The 26,853-nt window shown below is 37.3% G+C and overlaps 2 protein-coding genes and 1 pseudogene across 4 annotated transcripts; 2 read left to right on the forward strand and 1 right to left on the reverse strand.

Annotated features, from left to right (window-relative positions):
• The first annotated feature begins 6,337 nt into the window (after window positions 1–6,337).
• On the forward strand, window positions 6,338–12,384 carry LOC122045399 (probable protein phosphatase 2C 60). 2 transcript variants are annotated; one of them, XR_006129978.1, is made up of 5 exons: window positions 6,338–6,887; window positions 7,338–7,705; window positions 10,209–10,445; window positions 11,374–11,884; window positions 12,030–12,384. XR_006129978.1 is itself a non-coding variant. In XM_042605608.1 (4 exons), the coding sequence occupies exons 1-4, from the start codon at window positions 6,584–6,586 to the stop codon at window positions 11,587–11,589; spliced, it is 1,125 nt and encodes a 374-aa protein (XP_042461542.1). In that variant the 5' UTR covers window positions 6,338–6,583; the 3' UTR covers window positions 11,590–11,944. The 2 variants fall into 2 exon arrangements, 1 of the variants encoding a protein (XP_042461542.1); XM_042605608.1 differs by lacking the exon at window positions 12,030–12,384 and having other exon boundaries at window positions 11,374–11,944.
• A 2,042-nt stretch (window positions 12,385–14,426) lies between these two features.
• Window positions 14,427–14,570, reverse strand: LOC122049763 (annotated as a pseudogene).
• Window positions 14,571–18,255: 3,685 nt separating this feature from the next.
• LOC122045400 (F-box protein At5g46170-like) lies at window positions 18,256–20,510 on the forward strand. 2 transcript variants are annotated; one of them, XM_042605611.1, is made up of 2 exons: window positions 18,256–18,619; window positions 18,708–20,510. In XM_042605611.1, exon 2 carries the CDS (start codon window positions 18,942–18,944, stop codon window positions 19,989–19,991), a length of 1,050 nt encoding a protein of 349 aa, XP_042461545.1. In that variant the 5' UTR covers window positions 18,256–18,619; window positions 18,708–18,941; the 3' UTR covers window positions 19,992–20,510. The 2 variants fall into 2 exon arrangements, with proteins under 2 accessions (XP_042461545.1, XP_042461544.1); XM_042605610.1 differs by having other exon boundaries at window positions 18,785–20,502.
• The last annotated feature ends 6,343 nt before the right edge of the window (window positions 20,511–26,853 follow it).

Raw genomic sequence — 26,853 nt, forward strand, 5'->3', positions numbered from 1 at the left:
CTATCCAGGATCAACGAAAATCAACTCTGTATTTCATTTCCAAGCAACGTGTAAGAGCTTTCAAAGTATAAAAGGCTTCTCCGCCTTCAGAGAAGGAGACGTTGTTAGTGCACATGTTCAACCGCCTTGGATTAACAACAGTCTCAGTTGTAACCAAGTCAATTCTTTAAGCCCCTTTTTCTTTTCTGTTATTTTTACTTTACTTTATTGTTGCTTTTATTTTGAGTTGAAAGTAGCCAGGAGGATATTTTTGTTTGCAGGCAATTCACCCCCCCCCCCCCCTCTTGCCAGTCTCGCTGCACCAACACCAGACATATCTGCTACAATAAGGAAGTACTCCACAACTTTGAAGAAGTCAAGCTATTCATGGGGAACTCAGCAACCTCGGACATCATGGGCCAAAGAAAAGTGGTGCTGAAGATGACCTCAAGAAAGACCTTACTCTAAACAATGTGTTGTATATTTCGAAGATTCAAAAGAATCTAGTGTCCGCATCACTATTAAGCAAGCATGATTTTTGCATTATTTTTAAGTCCGACAAAGTTGTACTATCAAAGAATGGAATATTTGTAGATAGAAGTTATGTATCTAATGGGTTGTTCAAACTCAATGTAATGGTCATTAGGCCTAAAATAAATAAAAATGAAAGCTCTATAGGATCAAAAAGCGCTAGAGGGGGGTGAATAGTACTCGTGGCTATTTCATTCATTTTAAGTAAATATCCAACGAGATAACGAAAGAAAAGAAAACACAGCAATGCCAACAAGTCCAAGATTTTACTTGGTTCGGAGTATGTGGCGACTCCTACTCCAAGGCCCGCATGTAAGAGTTCTTTCGATGGGAAATTACTAATCAATCCGAAACAATACAAAATGATTATAGTTGTAGTACAACTAACTTTTAAATAAAACAATACCGACAACTTCGTATGAGGAAATCTCTAGAAGAATCGTCGTCGGAGCTTCCGGGCGTCGTGGAAGTGTTTTCTGAGCAGCTCGAAGAAGCGAAAGTCGTTCGTTGTGTCGTTATGAAGCTCCTAGTTGAAGCTGCTTTTATTGCCTGTTTCGGGCGCCCGGAATCCCTCCGGGCGGCTGGACCACGTGGCTCGGCCACTCCACACGTGCCACATCAGCTTAGCAATAACTTTTGAGTTCCGAGCGCCTGGAACGACTCAGGGCGCCTGGACCGACTCAGGGCTCCTAGACCGACTCCGGCCACCTGGACCGACTCCGGGCGCCTGGACCGACTCCGAGCGCCCGGACCAGCTCAGGGTACCCGGACCAGCTTTTTCAACCTCTTATTTTCTGTAAAATAAAGTTAATCCAGGCATAAAATAATATATATAAACAGAAATTTGACAACCTCTAACTGTCCGGTTCTGACATTGAGTTTCATCGAAACTCTATGTCGAACCGATGCCTACTGTTCCCTCTTTGGGAAATGCGTCCTCACCTACTCCTCTCAGGAGAAGTTACCTGTTGCCAGATTGATCCTCTAGACCAATTGGACTTTTGCTCAGCGTCCGAAGCTTCCGGTCTTCATGCTGGACGTCCGCTCCAAGACTCTTCCACTTATATGCTTGAGTCTTTATGTTTGTGGTATGGTAGATTAGGACATGTTAACTATAATATGTTGTATAGATTAATAAAGATGCAAAGCATACCTACATTCCACCTTGACCCAAAACACAAGTGTGAGATTTGTGTTGAAGCAAAAATGACAAAGTCATTCTTTCAACATGTTGAGAGAAGCAACGAACCACTTGGGTTAATTCACACTGATGTGTGCGACCTCAAAGGTACAAAAATACATGGTGGGAATAAATACTTCATCACTTTTGTAGATGATAACATAAAATATTGTTATGTGTATCTTTTTAAATGTAAGGATGAAGCTATAGAGAAATTTGCTCTCTATAAGAATGAGGTTAAAAACTAATTTAATAAAAATATTAAGGTGATTCGAAGTGACTGAGGTGGTGAATATGTATCATCATTCACTAAGTTGTGTGTTGAACATGAGATCAGACACGAAATAATAGCTCCTTATACTCCTCAGCAAAATAGAGTTACTGAGCGAAAGAATCGAACTCTAAAGGAGATGATGAATGCTCTTTTATTGAACTCTGGACTGCCAGAGTTCATGTGAGGGAAAGCTGTATTAACAACTAATTATCTTATAAATAAGGTGCTTTGGAAGAAAATAGATAAGAGCTCTTATGAGTTGTGGAATGAAAGACAATCATCCTATAAACATTTACGAATATGGGGGTGTCTTGCCAAAGTTTTGTTGCTTGATCTAAAAATGATAAAAAGACAATTGATTGTATATTTACTGGATAGGCAAATAACTGCAGTATGTATCACTTTTTTATGTACGAGTCATAAATACCGAATATACATTGGAACTCAATAATAGAATCGAGAAATGACTCGTTTTCGAGCATGTGTTTCCATATAAGACCCAAGAGGAAGCTAGCTCCTCAAAACATGCATATGAAATAGAAGGTGAAAATGATAATGAGGAACCGGTCAAGGTTGAGCCTAGATGGAGCAAAAGAGATAGGGTAGAAAATCCTACGGATCATATTTTATCACTTTCATGTTGGAAAGTGAGCCCCAAAGTTACTCAGAAGTAATAAGTTCTTCTGATGAACCTCACTAGAGAGAGTCAATTACATCTGAGATAGAATCTATCTTGCAAAATCACACTTGAAAACTTGTGGATCTTCCTCCGGGAAGTAAACCACTAGGTTGCAAGTTGATCTTCAAGAAGAAAATGAAGTCAGATAGCACAATTGATAAGTAGAAGGTCGGATTGGTAATCAAAAGATACTGACAATGAGAAGACCTTGATTACTTTGATACATATTCTCTAGTGTCAAGAATAACTTCCATTAGAGTATTATTAGCTATAACCGCTTTATAGAATCTCAAAATATATCAGATGGATCTAAAGACAGTCTTTCTAAACGGGGATTTAGAAAAATAAATCTACATGGAGCAACTTGAGGGGTTTTCTGTGCTGGGATAGAAAAAATAAAGTTTGTAGATTGGTAAAGTCATTATATGACTTGAAACAAGTATCAAAGCGGTGACATGAGAAATTTAATAATGTCATAAAGGAATGTGGATTCAAGATTAATGAATGTTATAAATGTGCCTACATAAAAGCCATAGAAAATGACTACGTCATCTTGTGCCTATATGTAGATGATATACTTATCATTGGGAGTAATGATAAGATAATCAAATCTATTAAAGATATGCTAAACTCAAGATTTGACATGAAAGATATGGACCTAGCTGATATGATTCTAAGAATCAAAATTCTTACAACAATAGAAGAACTTATTCTTAGTCAATCTCATTACATGGATAAAATTCTTAAAAAAATCACCAAAAGTGATACTATGTTGTCACGAACGCTGATAGATCGAGTCAACATCTATCGAAAAATTGAGGTGAAAGTATTTCTCAGATAGAGTATTCTTGAGTAATTGGAAGTCTAATGTACCTAATGAGTTGTACATAACTAGACTTGGCCTATACAGTAAGTAAACAGAGTAGATACACGAGTAATCTCGATGTTGAGTATTGGAAAGGGATAACAAGAGTATTGAGGTATTTGAGGTATACTCATGAATATGGACTGCACTATATGAAATATCCTACTATGATCAAAGGATACAACTATGCGAGTTGGATATCTGACATAAAAGACTTTAAGCCTAAGAGTGGATATGTATTCACTCTGAGAGGTGCAACCATTTCTTAGAAATCTTCTAAGCAAACGGTAATAACCAAATCTACGATAGAATCTGAGTTTATAGCTTTTGACAAATGTGATGAAAAGGTTGAATGACTACGACAATTATTTGAAGATATTCTGAGATGGCCGAAACTGATGCCGACAATTTGCATATATTGATAGTCTATCAGTAATTGGTCAGGCATAGAGTCATATGTATAATGGTAAATCTAGGTATATACATCGTAAACATAATACCATTAGATAACTACTCTCAATGGGAGTTATCACTATTGACCATGTGAAGTCAAAGGATAACTTAACGGATATTCTAACTAAAGGGTTAAATCAAGAGTTAGTTGCAACCTTATCACGAGGAATGAGTTTGATGTTGTTGTCAGCGATCAGTGTAGAGGACACCCAACCTATGTTGACTGGGGATCCCAAAAACTAGGTTTAAAGGGACAACTAATTTACACTAACTAGACATACTGTAGGGGATATCCAATAAAATAGTGACCGGATTAGGGTAAGCCGATGAGCTTTTAATGATCAATAAGAGTAGATGATTACTCTCGAGGAATCACCTATATGAGAAAGAAGTAGAGCCACTTCGAAGAGAATTGGAGGCAAAATTCTTAGAGATTCTCATACAATTAGACGTGTTCATGGCCAAGAATGAACACACTCATGAGAACTGAGTTGTATCAGGGAGAGTCTTGGGTGAGATTTGTCAATGCTTACACAGATGGCAGAACAGTTCAAGGACATCATGTTTATTGTCAACCAGTATGCAAACAAATCTTCACAAGAAAATGTTTAAAGGGTAAAACCTATCTATCCTATATTTGACTCAACTGCTAAATGTTATTACATACCCTGTATTCCATTTATGTGAGGGATTATTAGAAATGTGAATGGAATAAAGAGGTGGAGACGAAGAGACTCTATTGTGCATGGATTGTTAGTCTCGCAATGGAAGTCTCTTGGCTTTATTGTTGGTTTAAATTATAACACATGCATTGATATTGTAAACATATGCATAGGGAGAGACTCTCTCGCACATGGGTGTGCAGGGGCGGATGCAAATCCAATGCTCAGATTATATTGAATTAAGGTTGACTCGTGTGCAGCACGACCTACACACGTCGAATGTTGAACTGTTTGAGGCAAGATTTGCCCAAGCGAATAATCAAACGTTTTACCACCGAATCTCTTTTTATTACATGCTCAAGAGGGTAACGAAAACATTAATATAAAATTAATGACGATTTTGTAACGTCTAGACATTAATGGAGACATTAAACTCATTAATGGTGACTTCATAATGCCTCGGTATTAATGGAGATATTAAATACATTGATAATGATTTCGTAATGTCTCGACATTAATGAAGACATTAAAGTCATTAATAGCAACATTAAACCCAATATTAAATGACTATAATTTGATCATTTATTGCAACTAAGATGAGGACATTAAAAATAATGATTTCGTAATGTCTCGATATTAATGAAGACATTAAAGTCATTAATAGCAACATTAAACCCAACATTAAATGACTATAATTTGGTCATTCATTGCAGGCAAGGTGCGGATTCCTATATAAGAAGACTGGATCTTGAGCAAATTATAGAAAGTAGCGGAAGATAAGCGAAAGAAAGTATGAGAGGAAGAGCAGGAAATGAATCTCTGCCCACCCATGCTCTCCCACAAAAACTCTCTCGACCATGCATCCATTCGGCTGAACTACTCGTGATAGTACTCGAGTACATTCTCAGTTCGCCACAAACAACCAGTACTTGATTGCCTATATAGTTTTGTCGTTGTATTCTGGTAAACAGACAACCCGAAAGAACATCAAAGTACAGTCGGAGGTAGAGTGAATTTGTTTCAAGAAAATTGCATTGAGCGCAAGCCTCGATATCTTACTCATCGAATTTCCTTTCTGACTCGACGATCGACTCCCAATTTTTACTACGTACCGCATCAACTCCGTAATTCGGACCATCAAAAATTTGATAAAATCAGCTCTACTGACAATCTAAAATTATTCGCTTAGATCATCTCAATTGATAAATTAGAATTAATTATATATAATTTTAATTCAATTAATTTTTTTCCCAACATATCTGGTTACACATTGTCTAATAGAAAGCGTACAGGATGATCACATGATAACTACGAAGAATATATTTTACTTCCTTACCAAGAAGACAATACATTTGCATCATCAGTGTGTCCAGGATTTAAATTTAAATTTTAAATAAAGAAAATATATTCAAATTCGTCGGGCTAAACCCGACACCCGAAATCCGAAACTCAAAGAAATACCAAAACTTGACATGCAAGAAAAAACAAGCGGCTCAGATCGGTCAAACTTATTTCCTTGACCTCGTAGTACGAAAATACCCTCGTACGTTTCCGGATTAACGATTCCAAGCTTCCCAGAAAAAAAAATAAATGTGTGTAAAAATGTAATTTCAGTCGTCGATACCGACAAATTTTCTGTTTAACGCGATTAATTTAGTAAAAAAGTAACAACGAAGCGAATTAAATAGGCCTCCCTCGTCCCCACGTCGGCCCTCGCGAGAGCGGAGGAAGCCCCACCGCCGACCCCATCGCGCGCTCGCGGAAGCGTCGTCCCTCCTCCGCTGCCTCCCCCCTCCCCTCCCATAGCCCCCCACATTCAGCGAAGCTATCTCAGTCCCGGTCTCCCCGTCAAGATCACAGGCACAGCAATCGTTCGAGGTCGATCCCAATCTTGGCGTCGCTGACCTGTCGTCGTGGTCCTAGTGGTGGCGGTGGACGTGACGGAGTGTGAGTAGTGCTTATGGTCTCTATGATGAGGCTCGTGAGTCGTTGCTGGAAGCCGGCGGTAGAGGTTCGGGATGGTGGATCAGTCAGCGGCGACGATCGCCTCCTTTGGTACAAGAATCTCGGCCACCATGCGGTCGGGGAGTTCTCTATGGCGGTGGCGCAGGCGAATGCTCTGTTGGAGGATGGAAGCCAGATCGAGTCGGGCCCCTTGAGCTGGAGGGAGGACACGCGTGGCACGTTCGTCGGGGTCTACGACGGGCACGGCGGGCCGGAGACGTCGCGGTACATAACGGAGCGTTTATTTGCTAACCTCAAAAGTATGTATTTTTTTTTTCCTTTTGTTTTCTGTATGTATAGCTGGAGGAAGCGACATGCGCTGTCCTTTCTCATACGCTTGCCGTTCATTGATTAGAGTTCGTTGGTAATTTCTTCTTCCGAATTGTGGTTCATATTGCGCCATTACTTGAAGATTTGAGCATTTTCCTAATGTTTCATACGTTTCTTTGCTAAATTTGTGAAATCTTATCCAATCATTTGTAGAAATCTTCTGAATTGATTTGTTTTCCTGTCTATGTAATGTTGTATCTCAAAGTTTTATGTTGCCACTGATTCACAAGTCTTCTATCAGATAATTTCAGGCTTATCATTCTATGGACATTTCAAGTCATTATCTTTGAAATTGAAACTCTTGGCTGTTTAATATCTTAGTCTGAAGATGCATTTGCCTGTTTTTCTTCACTGTAGTAACGTTCTGTTATTATGTCCAGGGTTTGCTTCAGAACATGAAGGTATTTCAGTAGATGTCATAAGGAAGGCATTTTCAGCCACGGAAGAGGGTTTCATCTCTACTGTTAGAAAGCAGTGGCTCAATAAACCACAGATTGCCTCGGTTGGTTCGTGTTGTTTGGTTGGTATTGTATCTAGCGGGATGCTCTATGTGGCAAATGTTGGAGATTCACGTGCAGTACTAGGAAGAATTGAGAGAGGTATTAGAGATGTTACGGCAGTACAAATGTCTGCAGAACACAATGCGAGCTTTGAAGCTGTGAGGGAGGAATTGCATTCATTGCATCCCGATGACCCACAGATTGTTGTTTTGAAGCATAAGGTTTGGCGTGTGAAAGGTCTTATACAGGTAATTCTTCTTTGAACGACTTTGAAATTATATCTGTAGTTCGAGCGATGCATTCATAGTAATGCCTTGAAACTTTTGCACAAATTATCACTATCCATTTTGTGTAATAACTAATAAGACAATTTGTAGCACTTGACTTGAAATACATACACATCATATGACAATATATTGCACAACAACACAGTGATTCTTCATACCTTCATATAAATAATAATAAGCATGGTTGTCAAATTCAAAGTCAGCATCAATATCAAGATAGGATATTCAAAGAGTTCAGGTATTAGTAGTAGCAGATCAAAAGGATCAATGAAATTAGAATTATTAGGAAAATTTAAAAATGCAGTGAATCCTATGATAAAATTATTCTATTATGAGGTTATTGAAATGCTCTAAAATTTTAAGAAGAATGTTTTATTATTTGTTGCAGTAGAACAACTTATTAGTAATATAATATACAAATAATCACATATTCATCAATATAAATTTAAATAGAAAGTAAATGATAATAAAATCGTTCTTAATATATTTCTCAATAATATTAGAATATTAATGTTTTTTTAATAAAAGTGTTACTATTTCATATTCTATGTATTCTTAATTACATTTGGATTATACATAAATTTTGAACCCAAATATTCTGCTAAAATTTTCTGCTTAAGGGAAATATGAAACCAAATATTGTATTATTTAAAGACCTCAAAAGAGCAACGATGATGCTTTCAAATAAAACAGCCTATCACAAAATCAACCTTTTGTGTGCTTGTTTAATCTTTTTGTATGATTATATTATGATCTTTGTCCTTTCTTTAAATGCTCCAAGAAAACTATTATGCATTAGCACAAACCATTGTATTCTTCCTCTTTTTTTTTTTTGTGGATAAAAATGAAAGTTTTGTAATAATATATTTGAATTTTTTTATATGAATCATCTGATTATTCCTAAATATTTGCTATTCTTAAGACTTAATACAAACATTTTCTTTTCCTGATGAGTATTTGTTGCTCTGAAGGCTTTCTTTTGAGTTTTGAAGTCAAGAATGCAACGAGTAGCTTTGTGGTTGAATAATCAGATGAACCTGTGTCACATAATAAACATAAGATTTCTGTTCAAACCAATATGTTATGATTAGTATTAGTAGTTGAGTAGTTCAGTGCAAGTAACTGTGATGAGCTTCTGTTTCAGACAGAATTTTGATACAGAGAGAATTTTGATTAAGATATTCAATCTACTTATATATTTTTACAATATACCTTGTTAATATATTTTACAACACAACATCTGTATTATGAGATGAGCAATTCGTTGTTGTTATATTGTCAAAGGTGAAGTCTGATCCTATGATTGTTTAAAAAAATATAAAGATAATCTGATTCAATATCATCTGCTATAGGATGAACGCTGTATTAGCTTATTTGACTTGTTTTTTTTATTTGAGCTCTAATTTTTGTAAATTCTTTTACATTTGTTTTTTCAAGAATCATGTTGATGTTTTTGCACCTGATTGAAATTTTATTTTTCATTTCAAGAATTGAGTTCAGGGGTTAAGCATTTGATACTTTGTCCTTGTTCTTAGTGTAGGGGCATGTATATAATAGCATAAGACATTGTCTCTAGCCCCACGACCATAGCCAAGTTGGTAGTTGAGTGGTAAAATTGCATCACAGAAGCAAAGTTTGAATTCCCTTGGGGAATTAGTTTCTCCCACCTAGGAGGTCATTGGGTACCGTGATTTACCTCCCTTCCACAAGGCCTTGCGGCAGGCAGTGGGCTGGGGTGAGGGTAATCACTTTTTGCATCACATAAAACATTGCATCTGCACCATATTGAAATTCTATCATTTAAAGAATGAGTAGAGGTGTAAGCATATGATAATTGCTCTAGCTCTTAGCACAGGAGCATATACTATACTATAGTCTAATTGTCTAAAGTATGCTTTGCTTCTACATCAGATTGAAATCGCTTTGTGTATGCATTAGATACTTTGTCCTAGTTCCATCAAGTGTGTGTGCACACATTCAATGCAACATAGATATCTAGTGGATTGTTGCATGCTATGATACTTTGTCCTAGTTCTTAGGGCTGGGACATCTGCATAATAGCATAAACCAAGCATTGCTTTTGCACCAGGTTGAAATTTGATAGTTTAGGTAAGCATTTGATGCTTTGTCCTCTAGTGTGTGTGACACGCAATGAAGCAACCTAGATATATTAAGGATTGTGGCCTCACTTTGAACCTGAGAATTAAGTAATAAGTATAGTATCTATCAGGCTTAAGTATGCTGTTTTTCTTAAGTTTGCAGTAATTGATAGTTTATTTAAGAATTCTCATTTTTTACATTGAAACTCATCTTTGCACTTGATCATAAAGATGCTCTTTAGCACATGATTATTACAGTTTCATTTTTTTTGGAATGGGAATTCTGTTACAATACTATCTAGGCTTGTAAACATTGGTTTGAAATATTCCTAATAGTACTTCCTTTCTTTGATATATTTTTACAGGTTTCTAGATCCATCGGAGATGCATATCTAAAAGATACAGAGTTCAACCGTGAGCCATTGATATCCAGATTCCGACTTCCTGATCCCTTCCATAAGCCGATCCTTAGTCATGAACCATCAATAGTAACACATAAACTCTCTCCTGAAGATCAATTTTTGATTTTTGCATCAGATGGTCTATGGGAGCATTTCAGCAATCAAGAGGTTGTGGATATGATTCACAACTCACCGCGTAATGTAAGATGTCATTTACTTCTTCTACAGTTCTTTTTCTTGGAACTATGAAATATGCTTTATGAATTTAGAACACCTTGTATTATACATATATGACTAGGAATTGAAGTGTTGAGCCATGACAATTGGCATGGACACAATTTTCCGTTTTCCTCAACAACCAACACGTGAGACGATAGTGGTGCTACAGCTCTTTCACTTTCTCGAGCGGCAATGGTGGTGCACAATGGGAATAGAAAGACAAGAGGAAGAGAGAGTAGGTGAGAGACTAAGGGAGAGAGAAGAGTTGTGAGAGGAGAGGGGAGAAGCGGATTGATGGATCATTGAAGAATGTCATGAGCATGACATGCTACTGATGGAAAGCGGTGGTTAGTGGTGAGGCAGGAGAGGCAGAGGAATTGAGGGAGATGAGGAAAGTATGTGGAGAGAAAATTAAATTCCTAACTCCTCAAAACCTCCATTAACCTAATTAAACACAACTAATGACTAACTAGATTTTCCTATATATAAATGCAATTCAGACCTAAACTAACCAAAATAAGTACAAATCAATTCTGATTTGAACCCACTTGAAAATTGTAAATAATTTAAAATGTAAAAAATTTTAATAGGATTAAATTTGGTATCTAACATTCTCAAAAATTCTTTTTTGTGTTTTATCTTATGTGATGTTAGGAGAGATCATAAAACACCCATTAGTTTATAGAGGAAGGAGAAATGTCTCATTTTCTTTTTACTGATTCCATCAGTCTAGGGATGAAAGTTGAGTAGATTATAAGCATAAATTATTATGGAAAAAACATACAAAATCTTACATAGTAGATAGTTGCACCATGTTATCAGCAGAATCAAGATCCGTGCAACTTCTCTTTGCTAAATTTATTTTTAATGTTCCCTTATCTGATACATATTTCTCACTATTATTTTTCAGGGTATTGCAAGAAAACTTGTGAAAGCTGCACTGCAAGAGGCTGCAAAGAAAAGAGAAATGAGGTACGCTGACCTCACAAAGATTGATCGTGGAGTTAGGAGGCATTTCCATGATGATATAACTGCCATAGTTATATTTCTTGATCCTAATCTGATAAGCAAAAACTTCTATCATGGTCCCGTACTTTCACTCAAAGGAGTTGGTGTTCCTGTATAAGCAGACGTTAGCCCAGAGGCTCCAGACGCTTCATCCCGGGTCTCCTCAGGCCTGATTCAAAATCTTTCCTTACTCTACTAGCATGAATCTGTTTTCAGGTTCTCACATGGTCCTAGTGGTCCAAAGCAAGAAGGACAGGAACCACATTCTTTAATTTAACTTGAGAGCTTGCAGTTTTGCACTGAAAATAGATAAGTATTAGCTATTACAGAACACTTTGGTTTGCCTTGACAGTCAAAGGGTTGGCTTCAAATGTGTCAAAATCTAGTTCGAAGTCACAGCCTCTGTTCTGCAGGTAAAAGAACTTGGGACTCGAGAATGATTTATAATTTGAATCTTGTCGTATATTTCTTTATTGCGCTTCTACTTTTTTTGTTATTTGTTGAGACGCGATATAATTTGACTACTGAGCCTTTTCATTACTAACCCTTATTTCGCAGTGTGGCTGTTCAAGCTTTTCATTATTCTTTTTCTCTTGAGGCTCGAGGGTGAGAAGATGAAGTTTGATCCAACTTCCTAGGTTTATCGTCTTATTCCTTCCTTTTAGGATAAAGGGTCATACTAGGGAAGTTCTACATCATTTCATATTTGGATCGACAGATTTTTAATGCCTTCCATTTAATCCTTTGTAATGATCCAACAGAATCTGTGAACCAGTCCTTAAATAATCCAACAATGGTACCACGTCAGTTTTTTTTCGAAAATAAAAAAAATTCTGGTTGTTCTAGAAAGGAGCTTGTACAAGCTCATTGTAGGGTTTCTATAGACCTGAAACATTAAAGATATCACATATAACAAGTCTTATATTTCTGGACTAATTCGAATCAGACCTGAGACAGGAAATATTTGGACATGCTGTTTTTTTTTCTCTAATATCACGTTAATGCTGTTTGATTGATCGTTTATTTTTTTTAGTTTAGAATACACATTTAGTTGTTATTCTTTTCCAAAGTGCTTGATATTTCTTTTCCCACTGTGGTTCTTCTGGTATCCATTTGTCAATCTGTTTTAACCAATAATGTAAGAACTCCAAAAGCATATGTCACTGTCTTGCTTTCTTATGATAAAGAGGGCATTGACAGTGAAAGGGAACACATTCTAAGAATGTGATATGGAAATTCACTCTCTTTTCAACTGCTCTTGCATTGCAATGTCTCAGTTGCCCAAGTTTTGGATGTCTCACTTGTTTCTAACAACCAACAGACAATTCTTTTTTTTCCTTCTTTTAGTGGATCTTCTGTGATTAAAGAGGATAGTGGCTTCACTCAGTGGACAACCCTATTTGCTTTAAGACAAAGTTGTGGTCCATGTGTGCCATAGGGAGAGGAGGAAGAAGAAGAAGAAAGTTGATAGTGATGCTGTGAGCTTTGTAGGCTATTTGCTTTCGGGTTTGCCAAACCTTGAAACTTTGCTGAGGTTTTTTTTCCCCAACACTTGCTAACCAAAGCCATCTAGAGAAATGTAGTGATGTTGGTTGGGTTGACAAGGATAAGGTGTTGTTGGAACCGAAAGGCGAGTTTGGTGTAGTGGAACCATGTATAATTGGATTATTTGTTATAGGATTTGTCACTATCTATTCAACTATCTCCATGAAACCATGAGCTCATCTAGTTATTGATCCAGTAGCCAGTAGGGTTGTCGGTATGGTAGCGTAGGTCCCAACTATTAGTGTGCCGATGCACACTTTTGGATTTAGTCAACATAGCCTTTGAAAATGGTCACGTCGGGCCAAGGGTTGAATCCTTTCTCTTTAAGATGAAATTGTTCTACTCGTGTGCTTATTATTTATTGACAATTATCTCTATAGTTAATGACTTTGACACAAAATAGTAACACTCTAAAATTGAATCATAGGAAACATTTAATGTCTTAGATCTCTTAGATATATGACTAAAAGTAGTGTCTAGAGGAGCGGCTTGAATAGCTCTAAAACTAAATCAACGATAATGTAAAATCTTTTAATGTGGTTTAGCACCCTTAGTCTTACTCAATAAATAGTCTATTAATTAGTAAAATGAGTCGCTCCTTAAAAATCTTATTATCTTTTCTCTTTATCAAAGGCAAAGAAATCTCATACAAAAAGGTTTTCTTTTACAATAAAAATATAAACAATACAAACCTAAAGAAAACTCGCAAGAGCTTGAACAATTTTATATATATATATATAAAGGGCTATAAAGAAAGAAAATATTTTTTTGTTTAGAGTTATGGAATTGTTATAGAATAATAGTTTTATCATTGCGATACAAGGTCCCTTTGTCCCTTTATTCATAGCCTTTGAAATAAACTTGGATAAGTTTCAATCAGTAGTTTTGTCTAATTTTAGTTGACTCAAATTCTTTTTAGGCGATTGTAAACATAGATCACTGAAGATTGCTTATCAATTGTTATCTTCAATCCACTTAATATCTGTTCAATCGATAGAATATTTGTTAGTCAACTCAATTAGATAACATTATAGACATATTTTAGTAGATTATGATTCTAATTAACTCAAAAATATTCTTAAATGATTAAATCGAATTCAGACGATTTAAAACCTATCAGTTAACTAAGCAATAAAATTTATTTAAATGAGTGATGGTGCACACACGTTGTGTGAACTAGACTTCTTATACCAGGTGAAACAATACAGGAGAGGTATGAGAGAAGAAAAATTGGTTTATAAAAAATACGTGGCTCCGTCCCTAGTTACATGTGTAATATAAGATATAAACACATGGGGGTAACGGACTCTCCTTCATAAAAAAAAAAATTTAATTCTTTATATCATATATTAACTTGATAAGAACAAATACTATATTTAATCTTAGCTTAAAGACTGTCCATAAATTATGTAAGGGTGCGCTAAACTCATGTAATAGTGTAATACTAGGATGACGCTCGAGAATTTTAATAGCAAGCCATTGTAACGTACTCCCTCTTATAAAAAAATAATTTAATATCATACTTAATCTTAGCCAAAAAATTAAGGAAAATATTTATAGAAGTTTCTTTGTTTTACAATTTTGTCAATTCTAAAATGTGAAACTAAAAGAATCTTGGATTTTAATTGATTAATGGAAAAAAATCTCAATAATACGCTGTTGCTAAGTCTTGAACTCTAGATCCCTGATTGATTAATGAGATAATTTTTAATAATACGCTGCAGCTGAATATCGAACCCTAGATCATTGATTAATTAATAAGAAAAAAATTCAATAATACACCATAGTTAAATTTTGAATTCTAGATAGCTGATTGATGTGTTTGTAGAAATTACTAATAGAATTTGAAATTATTTTCAATGTGAAAAGATAAAAAAAAATATTGATATTATTTTATTTTAGATTTTTACCAAAATTAATTAATAAAGATGATAGATTTTTAATAAAATAATAAAATAGATTGAAGATCGGGAGGGATGAATAACACTTGATATATATATATATATATATATATATATATATATAAAAGGTTAGTGTGAGCATAATAGGATAATAAAAAAACAATATAAATATTTTATATGATTATGACCCTGGGTTCTATTCCATGATCTAATATAAAGATGAGCACAAATTCCATGTAAACACAAAGAAGATTGCTTACTAAATATGAAAAATTAAAAGCACGAAGAAGATATTGCCATAGAAACCGTAGAAGCTTTAGAATGACCTTTAATCGGCATTAAGAGATCGCTAAGATAGTGGATTTATTTTTCTTAGAATGATCCTTAATTAATAAAACTTAATAATTGTTGTATATGAGTTTTGTATTTCTGATTTCCTTATGCTCCTAGTTATAATAGCAAGTGAGAATTTAAATAAGTACCCACGGATGTGGTGCAATGATAAAATACTTGGGGAACAAGTAAATGAATATTCTAGAGGTCGGTCTCTAAGTGTACATAAAGTATACTCTGAATTTACTTAGTAAAGACAATACTCTTATTTGGATTGCTTATAGTCGATTTGACTCGATTTAGTTTGAGTTCCATTGAGTGAAAATTAATGATAAGGAAACCTTATCAACCAACAACTCGATTCATGTCAAGTATGGCTTGTAACTACTAAGATGATCTTATAGTAAGGCCGTGAGTAAAGTGGGAAGATTGAGAGATTACGCTTGGGATAAGGAGCTTAGAGCATTAAATAGGCGAGCTCAGGAAACTCGAAGTGAAAAATTTAGATAACTCAGGGAGTTCAAAATGGAGAGCTCGAGATGGATAGCTCGGGGAGCTCAAAGCAAAGACCTCATCTCTACTACAACTAATGATTATGTACCTCAATATGTTGAAGGCTTGTGTACCAACTTAGCAGAATGGCTCATGTTATTTCCCTAATTTCTTGGGATAAATCGATTCTCTAATCTAGGATCTCTATGCAATTTGGCAGGGGTGTTAGAAATATTCTACGAGTTTAGATCCTCTGGTCCAAAATCTCCTAGACAAATAGAAACCCTACAAATATATTGGTGGAGTGATCTGGACCCCACCTGCTAAACAGGTGGGGTCCAGATCACTCCACCAATGAATATCCAAGGGTTCAGGACTGGTCCAAGAATTCTGGACCAGAGGATCCGTTTCAATATTCTATTGTTATATTCCACGATAAAAAATTTTAATGTAGGTTTATGGTGGGATGGGAGAATGAAAAAAAAGTGCCATAAGAAAATTTTAAGGAACTCTTCTCAAATTAAAGAATATAATAAAATAAAATCTAGATCATCCCTATTCCAAAGTTAGTTAATATTTGAAGCGTTTTTCAACCTCTAACGACTTTTAAAATGGTTTTATGTTTTATTAATTTTTTAAAATGTGTTCAATGTTCCATTTTGTTGTTTAAATATCTTTTTTAATAAGTGAGTCATCTAACTCGCAATTTAAAAAGAATAATTCAAATAATTTTTTATCAGAGTATCTTTCAGGAGCAATTTGTTACAAATAGCTGGTTAAAATTGTAGAATTCGAAATGGCTCATCTAACTAACTTCTTAGATTTCTCAAATAATATATTTATTTTTTATTTTATCCTTTCTGTCCACCACATGACCACATCCTGCATTTAAAATTATTATTATTATGGTATTAGATTCCAATCAACAATACAGTTTCCGTCCGAAAAATAGAAAATATGATAAGCTGAAAATATGATTGGATGGTTGATAAAAAGAAAATTTTATGTAGTAATACAAAAGTGTCAGTATTGGATTGGAAAGAAGTTTCTGACGTTGATCCTTTGACGTTTAAGTCAGTTTTCGATGATATAAAATATAATAGTAAACTATAGCAAAAGTTGGTAGAGTAACAAAGTTGTGCATACTTCTGTTTATAGATGAGAGAACCTCTTTTATAGTGCAACTGTAGTGTCTGTGTATGCATCTCAAAGTGTATGCACATTTCCCTAGACATTCTATGAAAACACAAGTCAGAAAGTATCCAAGACACCTTTCTTTAAGTAACATGCATATCTCTGATGCGACAAGCTGGAAGATTCTAAAGTATGATTTACTTACGAAACATGCTCTGTTATTAATAGCGCAAATCTCCAAAAGAGTATGAGGAGATACGCGAGTGAGTCTCGTTGTCGATCGATGTCCGCTCAATCGGGACACTCTCGCTTGGTCGTGTGGAACAGCATCATCTTTTTTCACTTAACTTTCCCATAGTTGGAGGGTTGTCTCTCTCCCGAACGGACACGCAGCCTGATTCGAACGAGATGACGGTCGGGAGTTGTGCTTTCTATTTGTCTCTTAGCTTTATGCTGCCCACTTAGCCTTGCATGCTCGATCAAACATGATTGATCCACTTGATCATAACTGATCCATTCGGTCTCATCTGACTTTAGTCTCCATGTCTATCAATCTTCCTTACTTTAACTCATCTTCATTTGGCTTTCTTTATTAACGTATCAAATATTATTATGATATTACATTTCAAAAATTAATATCATTGTCATGATATTTTTTAAAATATATTATCACAGTGATACTATTCTTGAAATGCAACATCACAAATGGACTAAAATGATAAAATGGAAAATAGCTACTTGTATTTTTTTTAAAAAAAATCTGAAATCTTTAAATAAAAAAAACCCTTAATTTTGAAAGTTAAATGTTTCATGTTGTTGTTTATATATATCTTACTATCATATACTATACCAAGAATCTAGAACTTTATTAACTGATTTTAGTGGAATCAAAAATAAAAAAAAAAAATGTAATGTTATTTTTTTCACATTATAAATAATTTTAAAATTTATTAATAATTTTCTGAATATTTTATATAAAAATATACATGATATTCTCTTTCATCTTATAACTTAAGATTGAACATTATGAATAATAGAAAAGTCTCTACAAATATCTTAGGTCATAATATTAGAAAATATATTTTTTTTTTATCTTTTTAATTAAAATCAAATGTAATATTAAATTAAATTTTTACGAGAAAAATTTTATTATAGTAATTAATGTTGAAATTTTTAAGTATCATCCTTGTATTATATTACTGTATCACTCTTATATTATATTACTATACGGGTCTAATGTATTTTTATCTAATTTAATTTATAAATTTAGCGTATTAATTTATGTGTATTTATGTATATATATAAAAAAAAGTATGGTGGCGGATGACTGGTATATATAAATAAAGTGATTATCTAAATGAGAAAGTTGTCCTGAAAGTTTGTCCGTCCGTCTATAAAAACGCATCTCCGGCGAAGGGGGAAATTGCGCTCTCCCGCTCCGGTCAGTGTCAGCTCGGCCTCCTCCCACACCGCCGCCCCAGTCGCATAAGCGCTTCTCTTGTCCTCGCGCCTCTCTTCTCAGCTCATGCGCACAAGTCCGCTACCAGAGGCCAACCCTTCTTCGCCGACCCACGCCGGCGCCGTGGAATTCTGCCCGCCCCAGTGCCCGCCTTCTACTCAGCCGAGACCTCATCTCCCTTCAGGCATGCAACAGGATTCCCTTGCCTTTTCTTTTCTTGGTTTTCCAGTGAAAGATTGGATTTTGTCTAGATTAGGGAGCTTCTGAGGTCGCCCAAGTCCGAGGTAATTACTTCTCAAAATTGAGTTTTTTTTCCTTCTGCTCATTTTATCCAAGCAGGATTGCGTTGTTTGATGTGGTGCTCTTCGATAGGATTCATAATTGCAATCGTCTCTGTTGGCGTATTTGAAGGCGACAATGTTCATGGGCATCATTTTGTTTTTATGCAGGCCATCGGCCGAATAGTTTGGGTGGTTTCCGACATCCCGTGGGATTATGCATGATATCGTCCAGGAAGAAGATTCCTCCTTGCGATCTTCGTCACTAAATCCTTGGCATTTCAGCTGAAGGAAGTTAGACAACAAGTAGATCTTGGCATCAAGGGAAATGCAGACCAAATCCCGAGTTCAGGACTATTTTGACCAAATTCCTGACTCGTTGCTCCTTCTCATCTTCAACAAGCTCGCCGATGCCCGTTCCCTTGGCCGCTGCTCGGCTGTGTCTAAGCGCTTCAACTCCCTCGTTCCCCTTGTTCACGATCTGTTTGTCAAAATAGATCGAGTAGTGCCTGTTGATGGTGACTGTGATTTTGCAAGCCTTTCTTCACCTAAACCAAGCAACATCTTTGCCCATCTGTTAAAGCTCATACTACTCACCATCCTCAGACCATTTCATCACCTTCTGAGCACCAATGGTAGAAATAAACCTCTTTTCCCACAAGTCTCCCATCATTCCCCTTCTCGAGTCCTCAAGAATTTCACTCAAGTGCACAACCTGAGGATCGAACTACCTGCCGGTGATGTTGGAAAGGAGGATGGGGTCTTCTTGAAGTGGAGAGCCGAGTTTGGGAGCACCCTTCAGAACTGTATCGTATTGGGTGGAACTAGGATTGAACATGAATCTACTAGCTCAGTGAATTTGCAAGGGTCAGTGGAAGAAGACAATGGGAGCCTTCCAGAGTCCTTCTATACGAATGGAGGGTTAAAGCTACGTGTCATTTGGGCTATCAGCTCGTTGCTCGCTGCGTCGGCAAGGCATTATCTTCTCCATCAGATAGTCAAGGAGCACACAACATTGAGAAGCTTGGTGTTGACAGACGCGGATGGTCAGGGAACATTGACCATGGGAGTGGAGCAGCTGAAAGAGTTCAGAGAGAAGCAATTAGCACCCTCAGCATCATCGAATAGGACTCAGGTACCGGCAACAAAAATGAAGCTAAGATATGCTCCATACTTGGAGCTTCGTGAGAGAATGGGGGTGCAGGGAGCTACACTCATTGTCATCAAGCCTGTTGGAGAGGGCACTAGCTGTGGCTATAGTAGTAGCAAGAGGGAAATGGAGGCATTAAGCTGTGGCGCATTCGATGGGCCGTTTCAAGCTGCTGTTAAGGCATTAGCAAAGAGGCGAACATACTTGTTGGAGATGAATGGTTTTTAGACAATTTGATCTCTTTGCTTGCTTATCTTTCTATGGCTTGCACTAGTTCTACTGGAATGATATGTTGCTCCTCTGTTAAAACATTTTCGTACAGTAAGAACATCTGGTTCTGCGGTTTAGCGCGTAATATCGATCGATTATCAGGTGTGAATTGTCATCAAGTCATACAAATACATTGGCATATTGAGTTGAGTTGGGTACTCAAGTGAAGAAGTGGTTGTCCTTGTTACATGAAAATTGTTGTTGTCCTGGTTTTGACTTCCCCAAAAACCTCCATTTTCTTGGAGCCTGTTGCTCTTTCCGGTTTGCCAGACCAAGTTTATCTCCTGTTAGTCCTCAGTTTGTGATCTGTATAGTTGTTTAGTTCTTGCTACGAAAACATATGGATCGCCAATGATCTGATAGCTTGTAGTTGGAACAATTTGCAAAATTTATGATATTGTTAGACATGTAGCTGAACAATGCTGTTTCTGCTGTGATGATTTAGAGGGTGTTCATTTTCTACACATGAAAACTTGTAGATCATTTCATACCTGATAGATGGATAACCATTTTCTCTTCTTCGCATTGTGGAGCTGTGTTCGACAATTCGAAAGATCTTTGGACAGAAAAGCTTGATCTGGTTTCAGTAATGTGACTTATCACTTGTGCCAGAGTTGTTAGTGTGCACTAATCAAATCAGCCATTTGTTTCTCTTTGGATAAAGTATTGAAGGGGAGCCTTGGCACAATGATAAAATTGTTATTTTGTGATCAAAAAATCATGAGTTCGAATCCTATAAACAACCTCATAAGTTGCTATGGATGTACACGATAGCAGTGGGAGAAGACTCTCTACCTCCCAAATTAATTGGACAAAACTTGGATACTTGAATTATTAAAAAATAAAGTTAATGTTAGTCGATTCGAGTCCTACACAAGATATATGAAACTCGAACATGTTAACATCAGTTGAATAATTAAATGTTCATTATTTAAACTAAAAAAAGGTTATATTAAAAAATTAAAAAGTTAATGTCTTTTCAATTAAATTAAAAGTTTATTTCGAAATCCTTTTAAGGGATTAATTACATTTCAATAGAATTCAGAGCTTATATTTTTTAAAAAACAATTATAGAAATTAATTGTAAATTCAGATTAATCTAGAGGTCACTTTTAACCTTTTAAATGATGATTGTTTTTTTTTTTTTTATCAAATATTGCATTTTTATAATCTAAGAAAGTTTTTAATCGGTGCAAATGGATTGGATTGGTTGATCATATTAGTTGGGTTGAATGAGATAAATGAGTCAACTATGTTAATCATATGATAAAAGGTGATTCACTTGTTCTCATCGCTCTCGTCAATCAGTCCCTAAGTCAATATGGAGAAGATAAATTACGGATGACTACTAGCCATTAATACAGATGATAAGACATAGCTAGTAACCATGTTATAATGGATAGTGACGAATCCAGACAAAAAAGAAAGAGGATGCTCGAGAGCTGGAGCTTGTTTTCCTTCTCGCTATCCCTCGAATTGTAGCATATTGGTGGAATTTTCCGGAAGCAAGGGAGTACTCAAGCACACCCTGCTCTCCCTAGATCCGTCACTGATAATAAATAGTACTTACAATGAGTGAGACATGATATTTCTGATTTATCCCATTCCAAAATATATAGGGTCAATCGTAAAGGATAGTTAAGATGACACTTCACATTTTTACCAATAAATAAGGATATATTACTAATGCCGGACATATTGATCAAATTGACTAAATTATTTGAGCTAGACAGGCCAAGCTTGAGACGAAGGTGGACTGAACTGATCCGATAAGATGAACCAATTGAGTTAGTCATGTTGATTTGAGCGGGCAAATGAGCAAGCAAGTCAAACATTTCTTGTCGCTTCTAGTTTACTGGATTAGGTTGCAATGAATTGAATAATATAAAAATATTAATATTTAAGTTTAAATTTTAAAAATATATGTGATATTTAAAATTATTTTAAAATATAAATAATTTTAATTATTCGAAATAAATTCGAACTAGACTTCTTCGATAAGAACTATAATTCCAGTTTAAGCTATTGGACAGTCGATTTAAATTAAAATTACGTAAAAATAATTAAAATTTAATTTAAGTTCAATCCGTGAATGATTCTTGAGTAATTAAAGAAAATATTATAAATTTGAATACTACTTGAAAATTTATTATCCTGTCCGAAAATTATAAAGAAAGTTAGTTGAGAATGTAATTTTTCAGTTAATCTCATGAAGACTCTGTTTTGATCTGTAATATAAGAATATCAGTGATCCTGTGGCAAGATCGGGGGGCCCTCATAAGGGAAAGGCCGACGACACGTGGAGATCGACAGTCAATGGAGGGGTCAACCCCCTGTGCTCGAGGAGCGAGTAGGACATGCCGAGCACCAGGCAATAGCCCTTACCCGAAAGAATAACCATTTGGTCGGGCGCCAAGGAAGGAAGGAGCCTAGAGCCGAGCGGATAATCCGTTCGGTCGCGAGACAACGCACGAATGAAGGCCGAGCCGTTTGCCCGCTCGGCCAAGGTCTCAGGCGATGCGAGCCGAGCGGAAGGGCGACCCTCAGTCTTCTCGGACGGGCGATCACCTACGTCGGACTAAAGACGAGCGCTATGGCCGAGCGGCTGGATGGTCGATCCGGGAAGAGGGAGTCAAAGAATAGGAGACAGTGTGGACGTCATCTCAGTAACCCCTGTTGCTGACAACATGTATGTTCGAAGACTAAACCATACGCAGTATGGTGTGATCGAATATTCTGCTGTCCCATCAAGGAGACGCTCAGACTGTAGCAGCATGGAGTCAAACATGCTCTTCTGACAAGCCCATGCTGCGGTATGGGGTATGACACGTGTACACCTCGGGTTGTGTGCACCAAGCTCCCGTGGCTCTATATAAACGCCATCAGACTTCATCGGAGGTAGGCAATCTGAGATCTCTGGAGCCACCTTCTTGCTATTCGTTTTCCTGACTTGAGCGTCGGAGGGTCGTCGCCGGGAACCCCTTCCCGGCCGGCCGGCCCGACTTCTTTGCAGGATCACCGGAAGTTCACACCAGCAGTCGAAGACCCACGTCAGCGACCGGAAAGCGTCACGTGCCCAGCGTCCGTTGATTCAGCTTTCGGACAGGATCAATCAGTATCTGGTCAGAGAAGATATCTCTGGTATTGATCCTCCGACGCTCAAGTTAATCATCAGAATAATAAAAGAAGGCGGAGCAATGTAGTAGTAGCACAAGTACAAGTGTGAATAATGAATAACACATACCTCCGTCGGTGCATAGACTCACTTTATATAGTACTACCATAGGCGACGTGCACACTCCTCTAAGAGCGGACATGTTTTTCCAACTGTCATATGAAAGGATACATGTCAGAAAAGTGTCTCTGACACCATACCTTATAAGGCATACAAATCCTTGACATGATCGTATAAGCTTTTGTCGTACGATTTGCCTGTTGATCATGCCTTGTTGTTAGTGGCAATTATCTCTCAGAGGGATATTATGAAATATGGGGAGGCTCCACTGTTTGCTCGAGCGGGGTAGCCGCTTGGTTGGAACCATAGTTTGTAGAATCGCAATCCTACGCAGAATCGATTTAGGGTCAGGATTGGATCGGTCAAGATCGGATCGTAGAATCGTACGATCCTACCAAAAATCCTTAAAATCTTATCATACATGATTAATAATTAGAAAAAATACTTTAAAATCTCATTTACATATAAATAAATAACTAATTTTGTATATATATACAATCATTTACACTCAACACCTCAAATTACATTACTACATGTACAAATTTAAATTAACTTATAATTCAACTATCATTCTCTTATAGTAATAATATTTATATTTTCATATCATAAAATGAAAAAATATAAAAATTTTATTAATACAATAATAATAACACATTCAATGTCACAAATATTTCCTTGGTTTATAAGATAATTCAATTTATAGGCCAACAAAGCACCTAACGTATATAACAGAAGCTATTGAATCCTTTGATTCAAATATGAACGTCGAAAATAATCTTCTAAAGACTGGTTGATGCCACATAATACTAGATAATAGGCATCTAAAAACTCATTATTTTGGGGAAAAGAAATGACAGAATATTATTGATAAAAAACTAACTAAAAAATAGTTAAATATATGTTTAAATAATTTAAAACCCTAATAAGATGAAAAAAAATATTGGTGCAACATCTCTCAGGTCAAGGTTGACCTGGTTGACCAAGCTTGAGTCTTGGTTTGGGTTTTGATGTTTGACAATACAAGGTGGATTGAAGAAGAGTCAAGTAGGTCAAGGATTGACCAGATACTTGAATGTGAAGTCCTAACTAGGATGTTAGGCAGATTGCAAATCCTGGTGAGTGAAGCCAGGTGAAAGACCTGGTGAGTGAAGCCAGGCAGAAGTGAAAATCCTAGTGAGTGAAGCTAGGTGAAAGTCCTGGTGAGTGAAGCCAGGCAGAAGAGAAGTCCTGGTGAGTGAAGCCAGGCAGAAAAGAAGTCCTAGTGAGTGAAGCTAGGCAGATTGGAAGTCCTGGTGAGTGAAGCCAGACACGAGGGAAAATCCAGATGGGTCAAGGTTGACCAGACATCAGGTGAAAGTCCAAGTAGGTCAAGAGAATGACCGAATACTTGGCATGATGAAGGAAAGTCCAAGTATGTCAAAGGAATTGACCGGATACTTGGCAAGAGGAGAAAAGTCCAAGTAAGTCAAAGGGATTGACCAGACACTTGATGGGGAGTCCTGGCAGGTCAAGGGAGTGACCAAATGCTAGGCAGGATGTACCAACAGGTCAAGGTGGACCGGATGTTGGTTTGAGATTCTTCGGACTTGGTTTTGGGCAAAAACCAAGAGCTGGATCAATCAGTGGATCGATCCAGGAGCTGGATCGATAAGTGGATCGATCCAGGCTTTTCCCAGCGCACAGAAAGCCTCTGGATCGATCAGTGGATCGATCCAGAGGTCCCAATCGATCAGTGAATCAATTGGGACGCTGCTGCTTCCCGCGATAAGTGCTGGATCGATGCGTGGATCGATCCAGGCGTTTTTCCATAGCACAGAGGCGCTCTGGATCGATCCATGGATTGATCCAAAGCCTCCCCGATTGATTGGGAGTTTTCGAATCGATCGGGATCCGACCGTTGCGTCGTATCTGAGCTGCAGGCGGGCGTCTCCTTCAGTATCTCTTCACCGATTCATTTCAGATCTCTCGCCAGCTCCTCCACAGCGCTCTCAAAGCTCAGATCGCCAGTTCTTGAAGGATCTTGGAGGTTTCCAAGTCAAGAGGCGGATCAAAGCCAAGAAGAGAAGCTAGGGTTAGGGTTTTCTGTACTCATTATAAGCTTTGCGCTTGTTTTTTGTTTCCCTTTCCTTTCTTCTTGTATTGAGAGTCTTGTAGGGCTTCTCCACCTTAGGTAGTTACCGAAAAGGAGTGTTTCATAGTGGAGGTGTGTGTGTGTGCGTGGATCCTTGGACTAGTCACCTCTTGTGAGGTGGATACCAAGTAAAATCCCAAGTGTTAGCGTTGTATGTTTTTGTTTCTTGTATTTCCGCTGCACATCTTCAAAGAAACAAGCAACGTCAACCACGAAGCACGCGACGAGCTATTCACCCCCCTCTAGCTACTTTTCAGTCCCAACAAAAAAGATAATAAAAAAAATATATAAAATCTTCTAGACATTTGAAAAGGATTTAAGTGATATTTTTTGGGTTTGAAATAGGATAGTTAAGGATAAACTTTGAAATTTATTAAAGATCTTTGAACGAGTTTTGATTTGATATATTATAGGCCCCGTGGTTCAATCCGAGTCAAAAGTTATGACCTCTCAAAGCTTCCACCGATCCTGCTCTGATTCTGCTCCGATCCTATCGATTCTGTTCCGATCCTACCGATCCTGCTGCGATCCTACTGCAAAACTTGATTCTGCACGATCCTGGATCGATTTTGGGTTTCCGGATCGTAGAATCGTACGATCCTACGATCCGAATCACGATTTTGCAAACTATGGTCGGAACTCCCCGCCCCGGTCGATCTCAGATGCTCTTTTTCATTGTAGTTTGGGTACGCCAATTGTCTCTAACCTGACTAGACATGAGGTTCGGTCGGTCCGATACTCGCTTGGTCAATTGTGCATCATCTAGTGTTCTTTCTATATGATCCGTTGGGGAGAGCGTTGTACTTTGATGAGCTTCATGGCCGATCGACAACTGAAGTTGGCCCTCGATCGACAGCTGAAGTTGGCCTCCGCTCGACCCACTTTTGGTGAGTTTGTTGGTTCCCTGACATTGACCGTCTTGACTTTGACTTCCACGTTGACTGATGTTTTCATCCTTGACCCACATTTGGTGGCCCCTTATCACTGTTGTTGGGCGTTACACTTGGCAGATGAAAGGGTTCGTCCCTTTCGCTGCCGCAAACGGCAGTTTGCTGGAAACGCCAAGGAGACGAAGGGGTGTCCTTTCCCCTTCGTCTTCCTCAGCCTTCTTATAAGAGGCGTCCAAGGCAATCAGAGGTGGTGAGGAGGTTGATGCGAAGGTAATCAGCGAGTAGAGGCGTGAGGTGATCAGTGAGCAAAGAGAGAACGTCTAGGGACGGGATTTGGTTTGTGGAAGAGTTCGAGAAGGTTCCGTGTGGTGATCTTCTCGGCGACAGCAGCAGCGACGTCTCCGGCGGTTCATCGGCGACTTCATCGACCGACATCTTTGGTTGCAGTTCTTCGGGAGATCCATGTGAGTAGTTACCGCATTATTCAATTGATTCGTTTTAGTTTTTCATGCTCTCAAAACTACCAACAATGGTATCAAAGCGTGCTAGATTTGAAGCATGAAA

The sequence above is a fragment of the Zingiber officinale genome, chromosome 2B, assembly GCF_018446385.1.
Source record: "Zingiber officinale cultivar Zhangliang chromosome 2B, Zo_v1.1, whole genome shotgun sequence".
Taxonomy (NCBI): domain Eukaryota; kingdom Viridiplantae; phylum Streptophyta; class Magnoliopsida; order Zingiberales; family Zingiberaceae; genus Zingiber; species Zingiber officinale.